At 48.7% G+C, this 18179-nt stretch overlaps 1 protein-coding gene and 1 non-coding gene across 3 annotated transcripts; both read left to right on the top strand.

Moving 5' to 3' along the window:
* Positions 1-9424: 9424 nt before the first annotated feature.
* On the top strand, positions 9425-12034 carry Rps16 (ribosomal protein S16). 2 transcript variants are annotated; one of them, XM_032894069.1, is made up of 5 exons: positions 9425-9560; positions 9700-9801; positions 11503-11599; positions 11689-11736; positions 11835-12034. In XM_032894069.1, the coding sequence occupies exons 1-5, from the start codon at positions 9513-9515 to the stop codon at positions 11978-11980; spliced, it is 441 nt and encodes a 146-aa protein (XP_032749960.1). In that variant the 5' UTR covers positions 9425-9512; the 3' UTR covers positions 11981-12034. The 2 variants fall into 2 exon arrangements, with proteins under 2 accessions (XP_032749960.1, XP_032749959.1); XM_032894068.1 differs by having other exon boundaries at positions 11503-11736.
* On the top strand, positions 10250-10374 carry LOC116895072. The gene has a single exon (XR_004387241.1). It is a non-coding gene; the product is annotated as a small nucleolar RNA SNORA40 (small nucleolar RNA).
* Positions 12035-18179: the final 6145 nt, after the last annotated feature.

Genomic DNA, 18179 nt, shown 5'->3' with positions numbered 1-18179 from the left:
GCTCCTGGCACTCTCACATGCTCCGCCCACATTGGGGTATCTAAGAATAAAAAGGGTCCAGTGGGCTGGAGAGATGGCTCACGGGGTTGCTACTCTTCCAGAGGTCCTGGGTTCAATTCCAGCAACCACATGGTGGCTCCACAACCATCTGTAAAAAGAGATCAATGCCCTCTTCTGGTGTGTCTGAGACAGCTATACTTATATGTAATAAATAAATAAATCTTTAAAAAAAAAAAAAAAAAAAAAAAAAAAAAAAGGGTCCAGAGTGGGAATGAATGTGCAGCCACTAAGCCGTGGGGCCAGAGTTGCAGGTGGGTAGCACTGGGAGTGGACGCTGAGGCCTCTGCAGAAGCAAGTGCTCTCCTTAACCACCAGGCCGCCTCTCCAGTTCCAGCTCCCTCTTCATGGAAGAATAACTCACATAGCTAAGACCAGTCTTGATCTCGGGATTTCCCGTCACCTCCTCCCAAAGGGCTGGAGTACAGGCCTGGCTTTCAACAGAGCATTGATGTACTTGATTCTTTTTTTAAAGATTTGAAATTGATTAATTTCTTTTTTCTTTTTTTTTTTTTTTCCCGGAGCTGGGGACCGAACCCAGGACCTTGCACTTCCTAGGCAAGCGCTCTACCACTGAGCTAAATCCCCAACCCCGATTAATTTATTATATATAGGTACTCTATAACTGTCTCCAGACACACCAGGAGAGGGCATCAGATCCCATTACAAACGATTGTGAGCCACCATGTGGTTGCTGGGATTTGAGCTCAGGACCTCTGGAAGAGCAGTCAGTGCTCTTAACCACTGAGCCATCTCTCCTGCCCCTTAAACCTACTCTTACCTAACAGTTCCTGCTTATTGTCAGTGGTATTGTTTAGGAATGGATGCTAGACATTGGGTGGCTTTGTTTCCAAGGTCACTCAGATACACTAAGGCTCCCTTAGAGGATTATGAATGTGAGATCTGCATATGAGTCCAAGCCGTTCTACCCCAGGCCCACAGGGTTAAATAGGAAACGCCCCCTCACCCCCTCACTCCCGTCTTCTTTGATTTTTGGAGACAGGGTTTCTTTGTAGCCTTGGCTGTAGACCAGGATGTTCTCAAACTCAGAGATCCACCTGTCTCTGCCTCCTGAGGGCAGGGATTAAAGGTAGAGCCACCAGGACCTCTTCCAAAAGGGGCTGCTCCTGTATTCTCCCAGGCTGTGTTGGTAAAACAGGGCTCTGGAGAGTAGTCATTTTTTACTGCTTGTTTTACGTGAGACAGGGTCATATTTAGCCCAGTCAGGCCTCAACCTTACAGAGCTGACAATGACCTTGAACTCCTGACCCTCCTGCCTCCACCTCCCAAGTGATGGGCTCAAAGCTGTGGGCCACCCACACATGGCTCAGAATATCGTCCTTGGTAGTCCAACTCCATCTTTCCTTAGTGTCTTGCGACCTTGGGTTGGAGCAATGTGCCTGTTCCAGCCACCGAGAGTCTCGCAGCACTGCCTTCCCGGATGCAGGGTGAGGAGTCTAGAGAGGACCTAATCGATAAATATGAGGAGTTTAGGAAGTAGCTTGACCCACACCTGAGGTGAGCGCATTTCCTCTGGGCTCACTCCGTCCTTAGCCTGCTCTCGGGCCAGGGGTGGTGGTGTGGGGGGGTTAGGGGTGTGGGGGGTATCAGTTGGCAGACCTGATCGCCCTGAATGCACCAAACCCTGGGTTGTATCTCTGGCACAGACTCTACTGGCCTTGTTTCAAAAAGTAAATGAAGAAAAAATAAATTGCTGGGGCCGGAGAGATGGCTCAGTTAAGACCACTGGCTGTTCTTGCCAAAGGAGTGGGTTCAGTTCCCAGCAAGCACATGGTGGCTCACAGCCGCCTGTAACCAGCGCCAGGGCATCTGATGCCCTCTTCTGGTCTCCGTGGACACTGCACTCATGTGCACAGGAACATATTAAAATAGCAATTAAAAACTAAAGAAGCCCTGCATGGGGCCATATGCCTTTAATCCCATCACCTGAGAGGAAGAGGCAGGCAGATCTCTGTTTGAGGCCAGCCTAGTGTACAGACTGAGCTCTAGGATAGCCTGGGCTATACAGAGTAACCCTGTCTCAAAAAACATATGTATTTAGTAGAGTTTGTCTCTGGCAGGATCCAACCAGGGCACGTCGTCGAGAGAAGCATGGTTTAACCAGGCCATGCCAGTGAGCGGAGCATTGATCAATGAGGTCATGCCAGTGAGAGGAGCATGGTTTAACCAGGCCATGCCAGTGAGCAGAGCATTGATCAACCAGGATACACCAATGAGTGGAGCACTGATCAACCAGGTCACGCCAGTGGGAGGAGCATTGATCAATCAGGCCATGCCAGTGAATGAAGCATTGATCAATCAGGCCAAGCCAAGGAGAAGAGCATTGTTTAACAAGGATAAGCCAGTGAAAGGGACACCATCTAAGCCAAGGAGAAGAACATTGTCTAACAAGGCTAGACCAGCAAGAGGGGCACCGCACAAGCAGAACAAATCCCGGAAAGATGACCAGATCCTGGATACCAGCTCAGACAGCAGCGACCAGGAGTCACAGACGAATTTTGGAGCAGAGAAGCCAGAGGGAGCTGGTATCTCTGAGTCTCAGCTTCTGGACTCGCACCAAAGCTGCCTGGGACGTTCCCAGCCTCCCTGGGCATCTGTGCCCTGCAGCATAGACACATTCGTGGAAATTTATGCTTTGCCTGGGGATGATGACCCCCAAAGCTTTGATAAGTATCTCTACCCAGGGTGTCTCGACTGAGGCCGAGAGGCTGGGATGACTGACAAATGACTACAAATGGCTACAAGCACATCCATAGCTTTGGAGAAAGACCTGAAAAATCCAAAGACCCTAGGGAGGTTACCAGACGCTCCTATCATGCTGCTTTCCTGACTGAGCTTCCAAACAGCCTCCTTCAGGGGTAGTAGAGGCCAGGAGGCCTGAGCAGGTGCCGGGCATTCAATAGAATTTCTTCCTTGACTACCTCATGCATTAAAATAGGTGCATTGATTAGACATACTGTGGTGGCTTAAATGAAAATGGCCCTGACAGACCCACATGTTTGAATGCTTGGTCCAAAGTTACTGGAACTGCTTGAGAAGGATTAGGAGGTGCATCACTGAGGGTTGGTATTGAGGTTTCAAAGACCCATGACAGTTCCCCCTCCCCCGGTTGCCTATGGATCTGAATGTGAAGCTCTCAGCTACTGCTTTCTGCTCTGATGATTATGGGCCAACTCCACGAAGCTAAACAAACCCCAATTAATTGGTTTCTTTTATCAGAGTTGCCTTGGTCATGCATTAATTTACAGCAATAGGACAATAACTAAGATACCTGCCTTCAATTTAATTTTTTTCTTGTGCTAAGGTTAAGGTTCAGGGACTGTAACATGCTAGACATGGGTATACTATTATAGAGATACACCCCCAGCCCCTCACTGTGGGATTCTAGGCAGGAGCTCCACCACTGAGCCACGCCCCCAGCCCCTCACTGGGGGATTCTAGGCAGGGGCTCTACCACTGAGCCACACCCCAGCCCCACACTAGGGGATTCTAAGCAGGGGCTCTGCCACCCGAGAGGATTCTAGAAAAGTCCTCTACCCTTGTGCCACACCCCAATATCCATTCATTACTCCTGGAAGGAGTTTGTCTCTCTGGCATGTATAGCTTCTACCTGCTTCTACCTTCTACATCCTAAATATCCTAGATTTGAAAGGGGATAGACCCATGTGAGTCTGCCTACCTCATGCAAGATGAGATGTTTGTAGATGGATAAGGAAACTCTAGCAGCTAGTGCTGAGCTGTGGCTAAAACCTGTGGGATCCAGTTTCTCCGGGAGGGATGGCGTTACTCTTTTATCCGAGCTTTGAGATCATGCTGTTAGCTCACTTATACCCCAGAGTTAGCTGGACAGAAAGTGGGGTTCCAGAAGCCAGACTAAAGTCTTTCTGAGCACAACTGCTTGGAATGGGAAATAGGTTAAATCATCTGATCCCAAGATATGAAGAGGCTGCCATGCACAAAACAAGACTAACAGTAAGATATCCAGAAAACCCGACTTCATCTTTAAGGTCACACAGACTGAAAGGGAAGGGAGGCAAAAAGGTATCCCTGCTGGACTCTGTAATTGAGAAGTGTATGCATAAAATGTGGGGATGCCTAATCTAGCCTATCCCCCTTCGGGGGACAAAGGCCCACAGAGTGACTGAGACATCTCATTGTCAGCTTTTCTGGTGTCCTGGTTCAGACCTCCAAAGGGCACCTGTAAGTCTGTAGTCATTGTCCTAAGTCTGAAGTCACTTTGACTTTGAGAAACAATAGAGTCTTGAAGACAGATCCCCAACGACTTCCACCATAAAGCATGAACGGCCATCTCCTGAGAACCTGCTTGTCCCCTGTGATGGTTTGTATGTGCTTGGCCCAGGGAGTGGCACTATTAGAAGGTGTGGCCCTGTTGGAGTAGGTGTGTCACTGTGGGTGTGGGCTTTGAGACCCTCCTCCTAGCTGCCTTAAAGTCAGTCTTCTGCTAGCAGCCTTCAGATGAAGATGTAGAACTCTCATCTCCTCCTGCACCATGCCTGCCTGGATGCTGCCATGTTCCCACCTTAATGGTAATGGACTGAATCTCTGAACCTGTAAGCCAGCTCCAATTAAATGTCCTTCATAAGACTCGCCTTGGTCATGGTGTCTGTTCCCAGCAGAAAAACCCTAAGACATCCCCTTAAGGAAATACACCTTGTTAGATCAGTGGTTGGCATTGATGAGTGCCACATGCGCATGTGCACACACACACACACACACACACACACATACACACACACACACACACACAGACGCATGCTCATACACACAAAACACAAGCAAACTCCAAATCATGATGGTACCCAGAGGACGGTTTCCACCCTTGCTGTCGCCTGCCCAGTGCTGTGTTAAGTTCCTGCACGCCTCATCTCTACTTGGTGTGTAGAGACAGCAGCAGAGCCTCGTGTGCTGTGCTGGGACTTCCAGAGGTGTTCTGCTTTTGTTCTCAGTTTTTCAAGAAAGACGTATTTATTTATGAGTTTTATGTAGACAAGTGCTCTGTTTGCATGTGTGTCTGCACACCAGAAGAGGGCAACGGATCCCATTACGGATGGTTGTGAGCCACCATGTGGGAATTGAATTCAGGACCTCTAGAAGAGCAGCCAGTGCCCAGATTTTTTTTTTTAATTTAAAAAATTATTATTTTGGGATCTAAGTCTGGGCATGAAGAGTGTGGTTAGCAAGATGAACAATGACGTGCCGATGAGAGCAGCATTAACCAAAAGTTAATAGACACTGGAAAAAGAGAACGCCTCACAGAGTTGCTGAGGGCTAAATTGATTGAGTGTGGTTGGAAGGGCCAGTTGAAGGCACACTATAAAAGGTAATTAAAAAAAAGGACAGGGGCTGGAGAGATGGCTCAGTGGTTAAGAGCACTGACTGTGGGGTTGGGATTTAGCTCAGTGGTAAGAGCTCTTGCCTAGCAAGTGCAAGGCCCTGGGTTCGATCCCCAGCTCCGGAAAAAAAAAAAAAAAAAAAAAAAACTGACTGCTCTTCCAGGGTCCTGAGTTCAAATCCAGCAACCACATGGTAGCTCCACAACCATCTGTAATGGAATCCTCTTCTGGGTGTATCTGAAGACAGCACACAGTGTACTCAGATATGTAAAGAAAATAAATTTTTTTTTTTAAAGATTTATTTATTTATATGTAATACATTCAGCTGTCTTCAGACACACAATAGAGGGCATCAGATCTCATTACAGATGGTTTTGAGCCAGGCCTGTGGTTGCTACAGTGGACTTCTCTGAAGAACAATACGCTCTTAACCACTGAGCCATCTCTCCAGCCCAAAGAAAATAAATTTAAGAAAAAAAGAAAAAAATAAAGGACAGAGACTGGAGAGATAGCTCAGTGATCTCTGCGACTTCAAGGCTAGCCTGGTCTACATAGGGAGTTTGAGGCCTGCCAGAGACCATAGTGAGGACCTATCTCAAAAAAAAAAAAATTATGTCTATAGATGTTCTGCCTGGCTCTTGCTTCTTGTCCTTGCCCTCTTACCCTTTGTCCCTTCTCTCCCCATTCTCCTCCCCACTTCCCTCCACATGCTCATGGCCGGTCTCTACTCCTCTCCTCCTTTACTCTTCTTCTTCTCTCTTGTCCCTCTCCCTTGTCTCATTCTCTCATTAAAACCTCTCCACGTGGGTAAAAAAAGATGTTCTGCCTGTATACATATCTGCATACCACTTTTGTTCAGTGCTGCAGAGGTCAGAAGGAATTATCTAATTCTCTGAAACTGAAATTACAGTCAGTTATGAGGTTGGAGGCTAAGGCAGAAGTATCTTTAGGATTCCCAGCCAACTCTGGGTAGATAGCTGAGTTCCCCAAACTGGGTATTTCCTTGTAATCTTAGTATTTGAAAGACAGAGGCAGGGGTTGAGGATTTAGCTCAGTGGTAGTGGCCCTGGGTTCGGTCCTCAGCTCTGGGGGTGGGAGGGGGAGAAAGAAAGACAGAGGCAAGAATATCAGGAATTCACGGTCATATTTGGCTGCCTAAATTCCTATTTTGAAAATATCCTGTTTCAAAACACTCATATGGGCTGGAGAGATGGCTCAGCGGTTAAGAGCACTGACTGCTCTCCCAGAGGTCCTGAGTTCAATTCCCAGCAACCACATGGTGGCTCAGAGTCATCTGTAATGGGATCTGATGCCCTCTTCTGGTGTGTCTGAAGACAGCTCAGTGTATTCATATACATTAAATAAATAAATAAATCTTCAAAGCACTCATACAATGTGCTGGAGAGAGACAGCTCCGCAGTTCAGAGATTGTTCAGTTGTAATATTTTGCTGGGAAGCTCACAACAGATCCAGGGGATCAGATGCCTTCTTCTGGCCTCTTTGGGTCTGTACACATGCACATGCACATGTGCACACACACACACACACACACACACACACACACACACACACAGAGAGAGAGAGAGAGAGGAGAGAGAGGGAGGGATGGAGGGTGAGAGGATGAGCATAAATCTTTTTTTGTTTGTTTTTTGAGACAGGGTTTCTCTGTGAGGCCTTGGCTATCCTGGAACTCACTCTGTAAGACCAGGATGCTGTCAAACTCAAGGGATCTGCCTGCCTCTGCCTCCCAAGTTCCCGAGTGCTGGGATTAAAGGCACACACTACCATTGCCCCGCTAATAAAATAAATCTTAAAACACAAATGAAAGGACAAAAGGACACTTTTAAAACTGGATGTAGTCGTATGCATCTGTAGTCCCAGAACTGGGGAGGTGGAGGCAGGAGGATCAGGGGTTCAAAGCCATCTTCTCCTTAGTTATATTGTGACTTCCAGCCAGCCTAGACTCCAAAAGAAACGGTGGGGTGGATGGAGCAGGACAGGGCTGCTGGGTGGGCAGAAGGACCACCGGGGTTAGGACAGTACTTTACTGCCATCTGCTGGAAGTTGACAAATATGAATCTAGGATGTCCAGGACAAACACCATCCTGTGTAGATGTCACATGTCTGCCCACCTCACGGAGTTAGCCTGGAGAGAACATTAGCCAATATACTCAATACATTTAGATTGGATCAGCACTTGGCACAGTAAGCACTATTTAAGTGTGACTGTAATCGATGTAACTATCATTTATGTGTCTGAAAGACGTTTACCTACTGAAGTTTGAGGGAGTGGGTCAGGAGTATGCCATCCAGGGCTCCAGCCCTACTGTTTACTGTGAGCGTGTTCGAGCATGCACAACTGCTTGCACACAGAGCCCATTGGTTTTTCCCTAATTTCCCAGCTCCGGGAAGGAGTTACCACTGCCAAAGGCATAGTCATGCAAGTGTGGACAGTGCTGTGCTTTGTTTTTTTGGCTGGCCTGGAACGCTTTCTGCCGCATTGACCTCTAATCCAGAGATCCACTGTGTGTGTTTTCCATTTTATTACAGTGCAGTGTGTGTGTCTGTGTGCGTGTACACATACGACAGTGCACATATGGAGTTTGGAAGACCCCTTGCAGGAGTTGGTTTTCTCCTTCTACTCTGTGGGTCTCAGGAATCAAACTCGGGCCCTCAGGCTTGGCATTTCACTAGCGAGTTTCTTTTTCTTTCTGAAGCAGGATCACACGTAGCCCAGGCTGGCCAGACATTTCATAATGAGGAGAGGATGGCTTTGTACTCCTCCTGATCCTTCCGCCTCCACCTTCCAAGTGTTAGCATTTCAGGTGTACATGACCATACCTAGTCTTTTTGTTGACAACTATGCCCTCCGAATGTCTCCACATCCCTGTGCTGCTAGAGAAACTGAGGCAATCCTGAGAACTGAAAACTGTTGCCCAGTAAGAAAGTCCCCTTGACTTAGAAAAAACTAAAAGCTGGGTTTCCTCAGGTTGGTGAGAATCCTGAGGGGTAAAGACAAAGAGCCGAGGGTTTAGGGGAGTATGACGATCATTTGGAGGTCGGGAAGATGGTTGGTTAAAAGCACTTACTGCTTTCCTTAGAGAGGACCTGAGTTTGGTTACAGGTACACAAGTTGGGTGGCTTGGACACCCTGTAACTACATTTCCGGGGAGCCTGGAGGCCTTCCTTGGGAACCTGCCCTCACAAAAGTATTAAATCTAAAAACAAGACTATTAGGAGGATTCTGGATAAAGATCTTCTAAGATAACTGCCCTTCAGACAGGTCCTGAGGGTAGGTTTTCTAGGGCGGGGCTAAGCTGGGAGGAGCAGTTTCCCAGGTTTGTTTGCTGGGAAGAGCCACAAAGAGGTGAAGGCCTTCCAGTGGTGAAGGCCCGAGACTCTGAGGGAAAAAAAAAAGATGCAATCCAGGAAGAAAGAAGTTTAGGAGAGCTTTGGAAAGGGCTTTTAAGGGGGTCAGGTTTACTGGGAAGAAGAGTCTCGGATAGGAAGGCAATTCTGGTGAAAGGCAGATTGGCGGTGGAAGATCTGAAGGGCTAGGGGAAGAGGGTTCTGGGAGGCAGGATTCTGAAAATCCAGACTTAGCGAAGTGGAGGCAGGAAGACTCAGATGGGATGGGGACCCTGGGAAATAGTGGAAGGAAGACAGCGAGTTGGGGGAGTGTGAGAATTGGTCGGGAGGAGGGCTTTGGGAGAGTATCGAAGAGCAGAAATGTCTATAAGAACTGGACAAAAGTCAAGACCAAAGCGGCGGAAAGGTAATGGAAAAGGAAGCCCAGCCCTCCATTTTCCGAGTTACCGACCGAGTCACCGACCGAGTCCCCGCCCAGTCCCACACAGCTCTGCCCCTCCCCATCGAAGGCCACCCCCTCCCTTGCTTGAGGGCGTTCCCGCCGCATTTCATACATCCTGACTTCAACGTCAGCCGTAAAGCTCGCTTCTGTCGTGACTCAACGCTCTGTGCGCCTGCGCAGACCCTGGAAAATCGGCCGGGGTGGCCCCAAGCTTTCCTTTTCCGGTGGCGGCGCCGCGCGGTGAGGATCTCGTGTTCATACTTGTAGCTATGCCGTCCAAGGGTCCGCTGCAGTCCGTGCAAGTCTTCGGACGCAAGGTGTGCCAAAGACGGGATGAAAAAAGACCGGTGGGGTGGAGTGGGAAGGCCCGGGCTGGGACACCTCACGGACTGGGGCCCACCTGAGAGTTAGGGTCCCGAACTCACACGGCCCCGCCGTCTCCCTCGCCTTTCGCAGAAAACAGCCACAGCTGTGGCCCACTGCAAACGAGGAAATGGGCTCATCAAGGTGAATGGACGTCCCCTGGAGATGATCGAGCCGCGCACGCTGCAGTACAAGGTATTGGGGTCGGGGACGGCGTCTGGGTGGCGGAGAGACGGAAGGAAAGGCCCCGGGACTATTAGAAGCAGAGGTGGGGAAGGGAGAATGGCTTACCTAGCGGTAGATCTAGACCTGGACTTGGGAAAAGTGAAGTCCGAGCAGGTAATATAAATGGAAATGTGGACTATTGAAGATTCTGTAATCTTCAGTGTCTCGAAGCTCGCCAGATTCGAGGAGCCGGTGGCCAAGGGAATAGCACAGTGTATCTGACCTGATTGAAGATTTCTGTTCTAGAAGTACGAGTTTACAGACTCACGTGTATGATAACTTAGCTCCTTGGATAATAGCATACTACTAGTTACAAGTCTAACGTGCAGTTTGGGTCACCATGGGGCTACAGTGTGAAACACACTGCAAAATAATAAAAGGTAGAAACAGTAGGAGCCCTCTGAAATTTAACATTGATAGCACTTGTATGGGTTTTTGTTGAACTAGTGGACAAAGACTGAACAACAGGTGCAAGAACAAATCCTCTTTTGCAACCCAGAACTCATTGTTGTATGAGTTTTGGTACATGTAAGAAGGAATATCACACCCAAGACAATGCACGTTAATGACAGTATTAATAATGCCACTAGGAGGGTTGGGGATTTAGCTCAGTGGTAGAGCCCTTGCCTAGCAAGCGCAAGGCCCTGGGTTTGGTCCCCAGCTCTGAAAAAAAGAAAAAAAAAATAATGCCACCAGGAGCCTCCTGCTTAGCCCTAATCCAAGTCAGGTGATGACACAAAAGGACATAGTTGGGGGCTGGAGAGATGGCTCAGTGGTTAAGAGCACTGACTATTCTTCCAGAGGTCCTGAGTTCAATTCCCAGCACCCACATGGTGGCTCACAACCATCTGTAATGAGATCTGGTGCCCTCTTCTGGTGTGTCTGAAGACAACCACAGTGTACTTATAATAAATCTATTTTTAAAAAAAGGACATAGTTGGGCTGTCTGTGAAGTTTTTCGATCCTGTACAAGACCCCTACTGGTGTCATTCAGGCAGTCACTAGACTTGCTTTCCCTTGGGTCCACTCTGTAAAATGGGGACTTTTTTTTTGTTCTAGTGGGTTATGTGAGAACAAATCTGAAAGACTGGCTTAAATTCTATTACTCTCAAAGAGTAAGGACCTTTGCAGAGTGAAAATTACCAGATTTATTTTGTATTCCATATACCAAAGACATTTTGTATAACAAAATAGGGATTTTGTTTTTTGGTATCAGTTTATTTGAAGGATTCGTGTGAATACCCTGTGTTGTGAATTGCCCTAATGGTCCTGATGGCTCCAGGCCTGGCACTCAGTGGAGCCTCTGGATAGACTGGTCCTAGATGCTGGACATAATTTGATCCAAAGTAATCTGGACTAGGATGTGTACTAATGAAGGCTCAGGGGAGGATGGAGTTGGCTGCTGTGAGAACAGTGGACTGACTTCCTCTTTGGGGCACTTCATAATTTCCTGTCACTCCATAATCACAGCTCTGAGGTGTCTGGGGTTCTCTTCTGGTCTCCATGGACACATACATGGGAATCAGAAGGGTACAGGGATCCTAGGATAGTTGCCTCCTTGATTCTGGTGATGGTGGGGAACCACACAAGGGGAGATAAGGAATGCCCACAGAGGGTGGTTACGCCAGGCTGTGACTTAACTCCTTAACCTGTTGGTTTCTATTTCTCTAGTTACTGGAGCCTGTTTTGCTTCTGGGCAAGGAGAGATTTGCTGGTGTGGATATCCGGGTCCGTGTGAAGGGTGGTGGTCATGTGGCCCAAATTTATGGTGAGTCTGAGGATTTGGGTGTGAGCGTGAGACAGCTCCTGAAGCAAGGCTGGGTCTTCACAAAACTTTTTGGTCATTGTGTCTTGCAGCTATCCGGCAGTCCATCTCAAAAGCTCTGGTGGCTTATTACCAAAAATGTGAGTAAGAGCTGGTCTGGTCCATCATGATCATGGTGGTTGGGCTGTGCGTGGGAATCAAGGCTTGGGCACTTAAATCTTGTCTTATTTCTCTCTAGATGTGGATGAAGCCTCTAAGAAGGAGATCAAAGATATCCTCATCCAGTACGATCGGACCCTGCTTGTAGCTGACCCCCGTCGCTGCGAATCCAAAAAGTTTGGCGGTCCCGGTGCCCGTGCCCGGTACCAGAAATCCTACCGATAAGCCAGTCTCAAGGATCAGGGTTTACCTTTGTAATAAACATCCTAGGACTTTATATTTCTGTATTGTTGTCTCTCTTTGTAGTGTTTGGTTAGACAATGCACGAGATACCTTTAAGAAGTGGCTGTGGGGACTGGAGTGATGGCTGCCTTCCCACAGCATTGAGCTCTGACCTGGTTTCTCTGCCCCCAGCTGTCCTGGAACTCACTGTATAGACCAGGCTGGCCTTAAACCCAAGAGCTGTGCCTGCTTCTGCCTCACCAGTGCTAGGATTGAAGAGGTGTGGACTACCATATTCAGCGACTTAACATTTTAAAGCATCTTCTCTGGCCTTTATGGTTTGTGAGGTAGCAGGTAGAAGGCTTCATTTGTTCCCCCTTAGGTGGAATGGATTGTGGGCAGAGTCCAGGGTGTGATGGCTTTGTCTCTCATAGGGCATGTAGTTCTTAAGTATATGGATGTGTGTAAATGCATGTGGACGACAGGGCCTTCTTGGATGTTCAAGTGCTGCCCAACTTACTCTTTATTAAGGTTTATGTTACGAGTTTTTGTAGGTCTATATGTGCACTATATACCCAGTTCTCGGCAGAGGCCAGAAGAGGGTGTTGCATCCCTGGAATTGGATTTACAGACTGGTAGGAGTCACCATTTAGATGCTGAACCCAAGTTCTCTAGGAGAGCAGCCAGCCAGTACCCGTTAAACTTGGGAGCTAGACCTTGGAACCATCTATACTAGCCCCAAGATTAAGACCACGAGGGAGGCAGAAGGGCAGGTAGAACGAGCTCTCTTACTGGATTTGGGTAGTGAGCTGCAGGGATCTGCCTGTCCCCACCTCTCTTGCACAGGGACTACAACTACACGGTTGTGCCTGGCGTTAATTCATTCTCTTTTGAGACAGGTTTCTGCTGCTCTGGCTGTCCTGGAACTCCAGAACAAGCTGGCCTCAAAGTCAAATACCCACATCCATCTGCCCACCAAGGGCTGGGATTGAAGGTGTCATTGGGCTTGCTCCAACTCCAAGGCTGCTTTTCTCTCGTGTGCGTGCGCACACGCACGTGTTCCCTCTTCTTGGACATTGCTTTCTGTACCCTCCTTGGGGTGTTCGCACCCTGTGTGATTCCCCCCCAGAGCCTATAACCATGACAAGTGGGTGGTGATAGGACTGTTCCCAATTTTCCTAACCCTAACCCTGGTCCTCATGCTTCCCAAAGCAAGCACTTTGCCAATCAAGCTTTCACCCTATCCCCTTTTGGTTTCGAGCAATCTGGTTATGTTCTGCTGGGCCAGAGCAATCCTATGTCCCCACCTCCATAGCCAGGACTAGCGTGTGCAACTATAAGCACACTACCACACTATGACACTATCACTATCACAGCACACTACCACACTATGACACACACTATCATAGCAGACTAGAGTCCTTTCTTTGCCTACTTTGTTTTGCCTGGGAGCAAACCTGGGGCTTTGTACAAGCAAGATGTCTCTCCTTTCTGCACTTCACTGAGCTTCACTGCCTTTGCTCATCTTGAACTCCAGGGCTCAGGAATGCCTCCGCCTCCCAAATGCTGGGCTAGAGTTGTGCCAGGCCTAACCCTGCTGAACACAAGAGTGGAGGAACTGTGGGGCCTGTAGTCTTCAGTACAAAGAAAGTGCAAGTTTTAAAATGTCAGGCATAGTATGGATATGTGATAGCCTGGAAGCCACCCAAGTTTAAGGGTCCTCCCGCCTGTAGGCCGTAGGCCAGGCAAACTCTGCATCTGCTCTTCTGAATCTTCAAATGCAGATTTAGGTACGGAGTGTTGAGTCCAACCTCGGAGCAGGACCCCTTTATGCTCAGTGTAAGGAGCCCCTGTAGCCTGTCTTTAACTTAGATGGGCTCAAGTGCTCACCTTCCTACAGGAGCCACTTACTGATGGGTCTGCTGAGGTGTTGGTCTTCGATGCTGGTTTCTTTGCATTTCCCTAGGTGTCCTTGAGTTCGATCTGAAGACCAGGCTGTCCTTGAACTCTGAGGTGGCCTGTCTCTTCCTAGGATTAAAGGCGTGTACCATCACCACCTGGCACATGTCTGTATTCTTAGCACTTGCAAAGGGAAGGTAGGAAAATGGGAAATCGAAAGTCATCCTTGGTTGTGGAGGTGAGTTCAAATTCGGCCTGACTTAACTCGCTGTTTTCAAAAATAATTCAGGCTGGAGCAACGGCTCAGTGGTTAAGAGCACTGACTGCTCTTCCAGAGGTCCTGAGTTCAAATCCCAGTAACCACACGGTGGCTCACAACTGCAGTGGGATCCAATGCCCTCTTCTGGTGTGTCTGAAGATAGTGTACTCACATACAAAAGTAAATATTCAGGGGCTGGAGAGATGGTTCATAGGTTAAAGCACTGGCTGCTCTTCCAGAGGATCCTGATTTAATTCCTAGCACCCACATGGCAGCTCACAACTGGCTATAACTTCAGTTCCAGGGGATCTGACGCCCTCACACAGACATACATGCAGGTCAAACACCAGTGCACATTAAGTTAAAAGCATTAGAACCAGTACTTGGGAATCGCTGTGGCTGTCAGTCCTGTTTATGTGTCTTCGTAGAATGCCAGGCAATGGCTCACTCGGGCACACAGTGTAGGCTGGAAGTAGAGCTGAGCCACAATGGAGGGTGGAAAGGCCCAGTTCCCTGATGCCGTGAGTGTGTGGGTGCGTGCATGTGTGCTCAGAGGCTATCTATGCTTTGCAGCCCTGTTTGGGGAGTGTAAGGTCAGAGCATTCAGCTTTATGGGAGAAACCCCAGCCTACAGAGTAGCTGGCCCAGTTCAGAGGGTAAGGTGGGTTTCTTGGGGGTAGTGCAAGTCAGGATCTGCTGGTGGATTGTTAAATCTTCATACACCTCTGAGACGTGATCCAGGGACCTCGGTAACCAGAACCCAGAAAGCTGTTACTGGTAGCATTGAGTGGCCAGCAGCCAGTGAGTGGCTGACCCGACATGCTCATGGTGGCCTTGGGAAGGGGAGTTGAGGGTAAAGTTCACACAATAAGGAGATTCACTGCTGAAGACCACACACAGCCACTGTCCTCAGCTCACATACATTTAGTTTTTTTGTTGAGTTCATTATATAGTCTGGGCTGACCGAGAACTAGCTATGTAGACCAGGCTAGCCCCCCGATTCTCAGAGATTCTGCTTGCCTCTGCCTCTAGAGTGCTGGGATTAAAGATGTGTCTACCACATTGGACCCAACAGATAGGCCATTCCCATAGGTAAGAACTGCTCCATGAACAGCAGTGACGTCTGGCAGAACAATGGAGTGGGGTTTGCTGACTAGCAAGTAGTATTACCCGACATGCTCATGGTGGCCTTGGGAAGGGGAGGTGGGGTGTCCCTGAGAAAACTTTCTTAGTGCAGCAGCTTAAGGGAATGAGAACTGGGGAAGAGTACCCCTCCCCCTTTAAGTCAGGGTCTCTACATTGCCCTGGTTGTCCTGGAGCTCCTTCTGTAGACCAGGCTCGCCTCTAACAGAGATCTGTCTGCCTCTGCCTGCAAAGTGCTGGGACTAAAGGCATGTGCCATCACACCTGGCTTGGTTTCCTTTTTTAAGGGCTTTTGCTGTGTTGCCAAGGCTGCCCTCAGGGATCCTCCTGCCTCAGCTTCTGGAGCAGCTGGGACCCCAGGCACCAGGCACATTACCACTATCCTCCACTAACCTCCTTTTTGACTAACGCTGTATGCAGGCTGATGGGTGGGCAAACGCCCTCCTGGCCCTGGTAATCTAGGGCTCGGAATCATACACAGATAGGAGCTGGGGTGGGGTAGGAATGGAACTCATCACGAAGAGGCGGGGCCGAGGCTAGCCTGGAACCTATGGTTTTCCCAGAGCACAGCTGGAACACATCTGGAGAGGGGAATTGCTTTTCTTTCTTTTGCCAGGCTCTGAAGCAGACAGCCCTTTCTCCCTCCCTGCCTCCTTTGAATGCCGGGAATTCCGGCGCCGCTGGGAGCCCGGGCCGGGCTGGGAACTTTCCTACAGCTGGGGGCGGCTGGGAATGTGCAACTCTGCAGAGGGGGCAGGGCCAGCCTCAGTCCTGACCTTGAGGGAAGCCTCTAGTCACCGTGGATATGTGTGTGGGGGGGGAGCCCCCAGACGCAGTCCAGGCCCTGTGGGTACAATGGCATTCAGTAAGAAGCCCGCTCCTTGGGCTGGTTGACTCACAAGCTCCCTCTTGTAGCGCCGGTGGCTCTGGGCCACTGGGGCTGAGAGGATTTGTCCCTTTCCTAGCCGTGAGACTAGGTAAGGTGCTTCTTTGTGTCTCTGCCTCCTCTTCCTATTTTTTTGGGTTGAGAAAGGGAGGAGCTGGAGAGATGTTTGTGGTTAAAAGGGCTCTCACAGAGGACCCAAGATCAATTTCCAGCATCCATGCTGGTTGGCTCCTAACTACCCACCCATTTAAGTCCAGCTTCAGAGGGATCTGACCCCCTCTTTGTAGACTCAGGGTCATTTGTATGCACAGACATACAAAATTCAAACAAACCAACCAAACCCACCAATAATGAAAGGCTGGGGAGAGATGAGGTGGGGTTAGAGCACTCGCCTAGCAAGCCCATGGCCCTAAATTCAATGCCCAGTACTGCAAACAACACAAAAGCCATCCTTATTGTTTAAGGGAGGTGACTGGCCACGCTCTTGAAAGAACATGGGCCCAGTTTGGTTGTCAGTGCAAAGCAAAACTTAAGTGGAACCTTCATTAACCTCTTAGGGATGCCGAGGGCCAAAACAGAATGAGCTCACATGTAGTGTCAACCCTCAAGCCAGAAGCTAGTTTATAATAAAGCACAGCCTCTGGCTGCTAGCCAATGGCTAACAATCAGATTCCTGAGTTCTGTAGGTCAGGACTGGGCCTTGTGTGTGTTTGTATGCGATTAGACTAACTCCCTGGTGAGTCATGGGTTAAGATGTCCCTGAGAAATGACAGGATGCTAAGCTCATTCTGAGAAGTGGTCACTTTAAAGACAGGAAAGCCAGAGTTCTTTGAGGAATGTCGCATGCCAAATAGAAAGGGGACTTGAATTTACAGCTGTGACACGGGAATGTCTCAGAATTCTTGGGAGGATCAGAGACAGAAGGAGCTGGCATTCTGTCACCAAACAAATTGTTTAAATTATGCTGCCCTGCGGACCACTGCTGGAAGGGGGCAGGATTAAACATAAAATCCCTTTTGTTTCTACTACAAACTTGAATTATTCCGTGGGAGGCAAGAGCATCCCAAACGAGGAGGGATGTGGGGTGTGCAGGGGGAGGCTGGACACAATCAGAATATTCATGGGAAAAGGGGGCTTGGGTGTTCCCAGGAAAACCAAATGAGGAACAGAGCTCCCATAACCCCATTTTAATCTGCCCTGGTGTCAGCATGGGAAGGTCCTGAGGTTTTATGGTACCTGGAAGAACCCAATCAAGGAGAGAAGGCCAGGGGCGGGGGTTGATGATTAGAGGTGGCAGCAGTAATGAGAGATTAAAATGGGTGGGTGGATGGACAGATGGAAGGATGTGTGGGCAAACAGTGGGTGGGGATAAAGATGTAGACATTGGATATATTTAGATGAAAAAGGAGAATATGAGTCAGAGGCAGGATGGAAGAATACAATTGGATGAAGGATGGATGGATGAAGGGAGTATAGGACAGAGGTTGGTGTGTAAGATACTTGATGGGAAATGGACAGAGATGAATACTGAATGGATTGTAGAGGGTCCTCATTTCAGCTTCTCAAGTAGCTGGGGCTGGAGGTGTGCCCCACCATGTATACTGAGCTTTTTTGGATAGGTTATCACAGTCCTAAATGCCTCAAAACCACAAATCAGGTTCCAACAGTTTCTAACGGCCCCCAAGGAGCTTGAAGTTCCCCATTTTCTTTTTTTTTTTTTTTTTTTTGAGACATGGTGTCATGTGACACAGGCTGGCTTTGAACTTGCTATGTAGCCAAGGGCAGCCACAAACATCTGATCTGACCTTCCGTCTCCACAGAGTAGAGGTATGCATTATCATACCCAGTTTTAGGTAAGTGCTGGGAGTTGAACCTAGGACTTTGTACATGCTAAGCAAGTGCTCTACCAACTGAACTAAGGCAAATGTTCTTAGAGCTTCGACATTCTGGGCCACATCAGCCCTTCCCATTCATAGTGTCTTCACCCATTCATGGGGGCAGAGGAGGACCTCAAG

The sequence above is a fragment of the Rattus rattus genome, chromosome 2 (assembly GCF_011064425.1).
Source record: "Rattus rattus isolate New Zealand chromosome 2, Rrattus_CSIRO_v1, whole genome shotgun sequence".
Taxonomy (NCBI): domain Eukaryota; kingdom Metazoa; phylum Chordata; class Mammalia; order Rodentia; family Muridae; genus Rattus; species Rattus rattus.
Note: the sequence above shows the minus strand (reverse complement) of the source record. Positions and strands in the feature narration are given on the sequence as shown.

What these genes read in the sequence shown, in the direction of transcription:
- Rps16 (XM_032894068.1), top strand. Translation starts at nt 9,513, where the DNA reads ATGCCGTCCAAGGGTCCGCTGCAGTCCGTGCAAGTCTTCGGACGCAAG. An exon ending in TGCAAGTCTTCGGACGCAAG is followed by an intron (nt 9,561 to 9,699) that starts GTGTGCCAAAGA and finishes CGCCTTTCGCAG; the next exon opens with AAAACAGCCACAGCTGTGGC. An exon ending in GGTGGCTTATTACCAAAAAT is followed by an intron (nt 11,737 to 11,834) that starts GTGAGTAAGAGC and finishes ATTTCTCTCTAG; the next exon opens with ATGTGGATGAAGCCTCTAAG.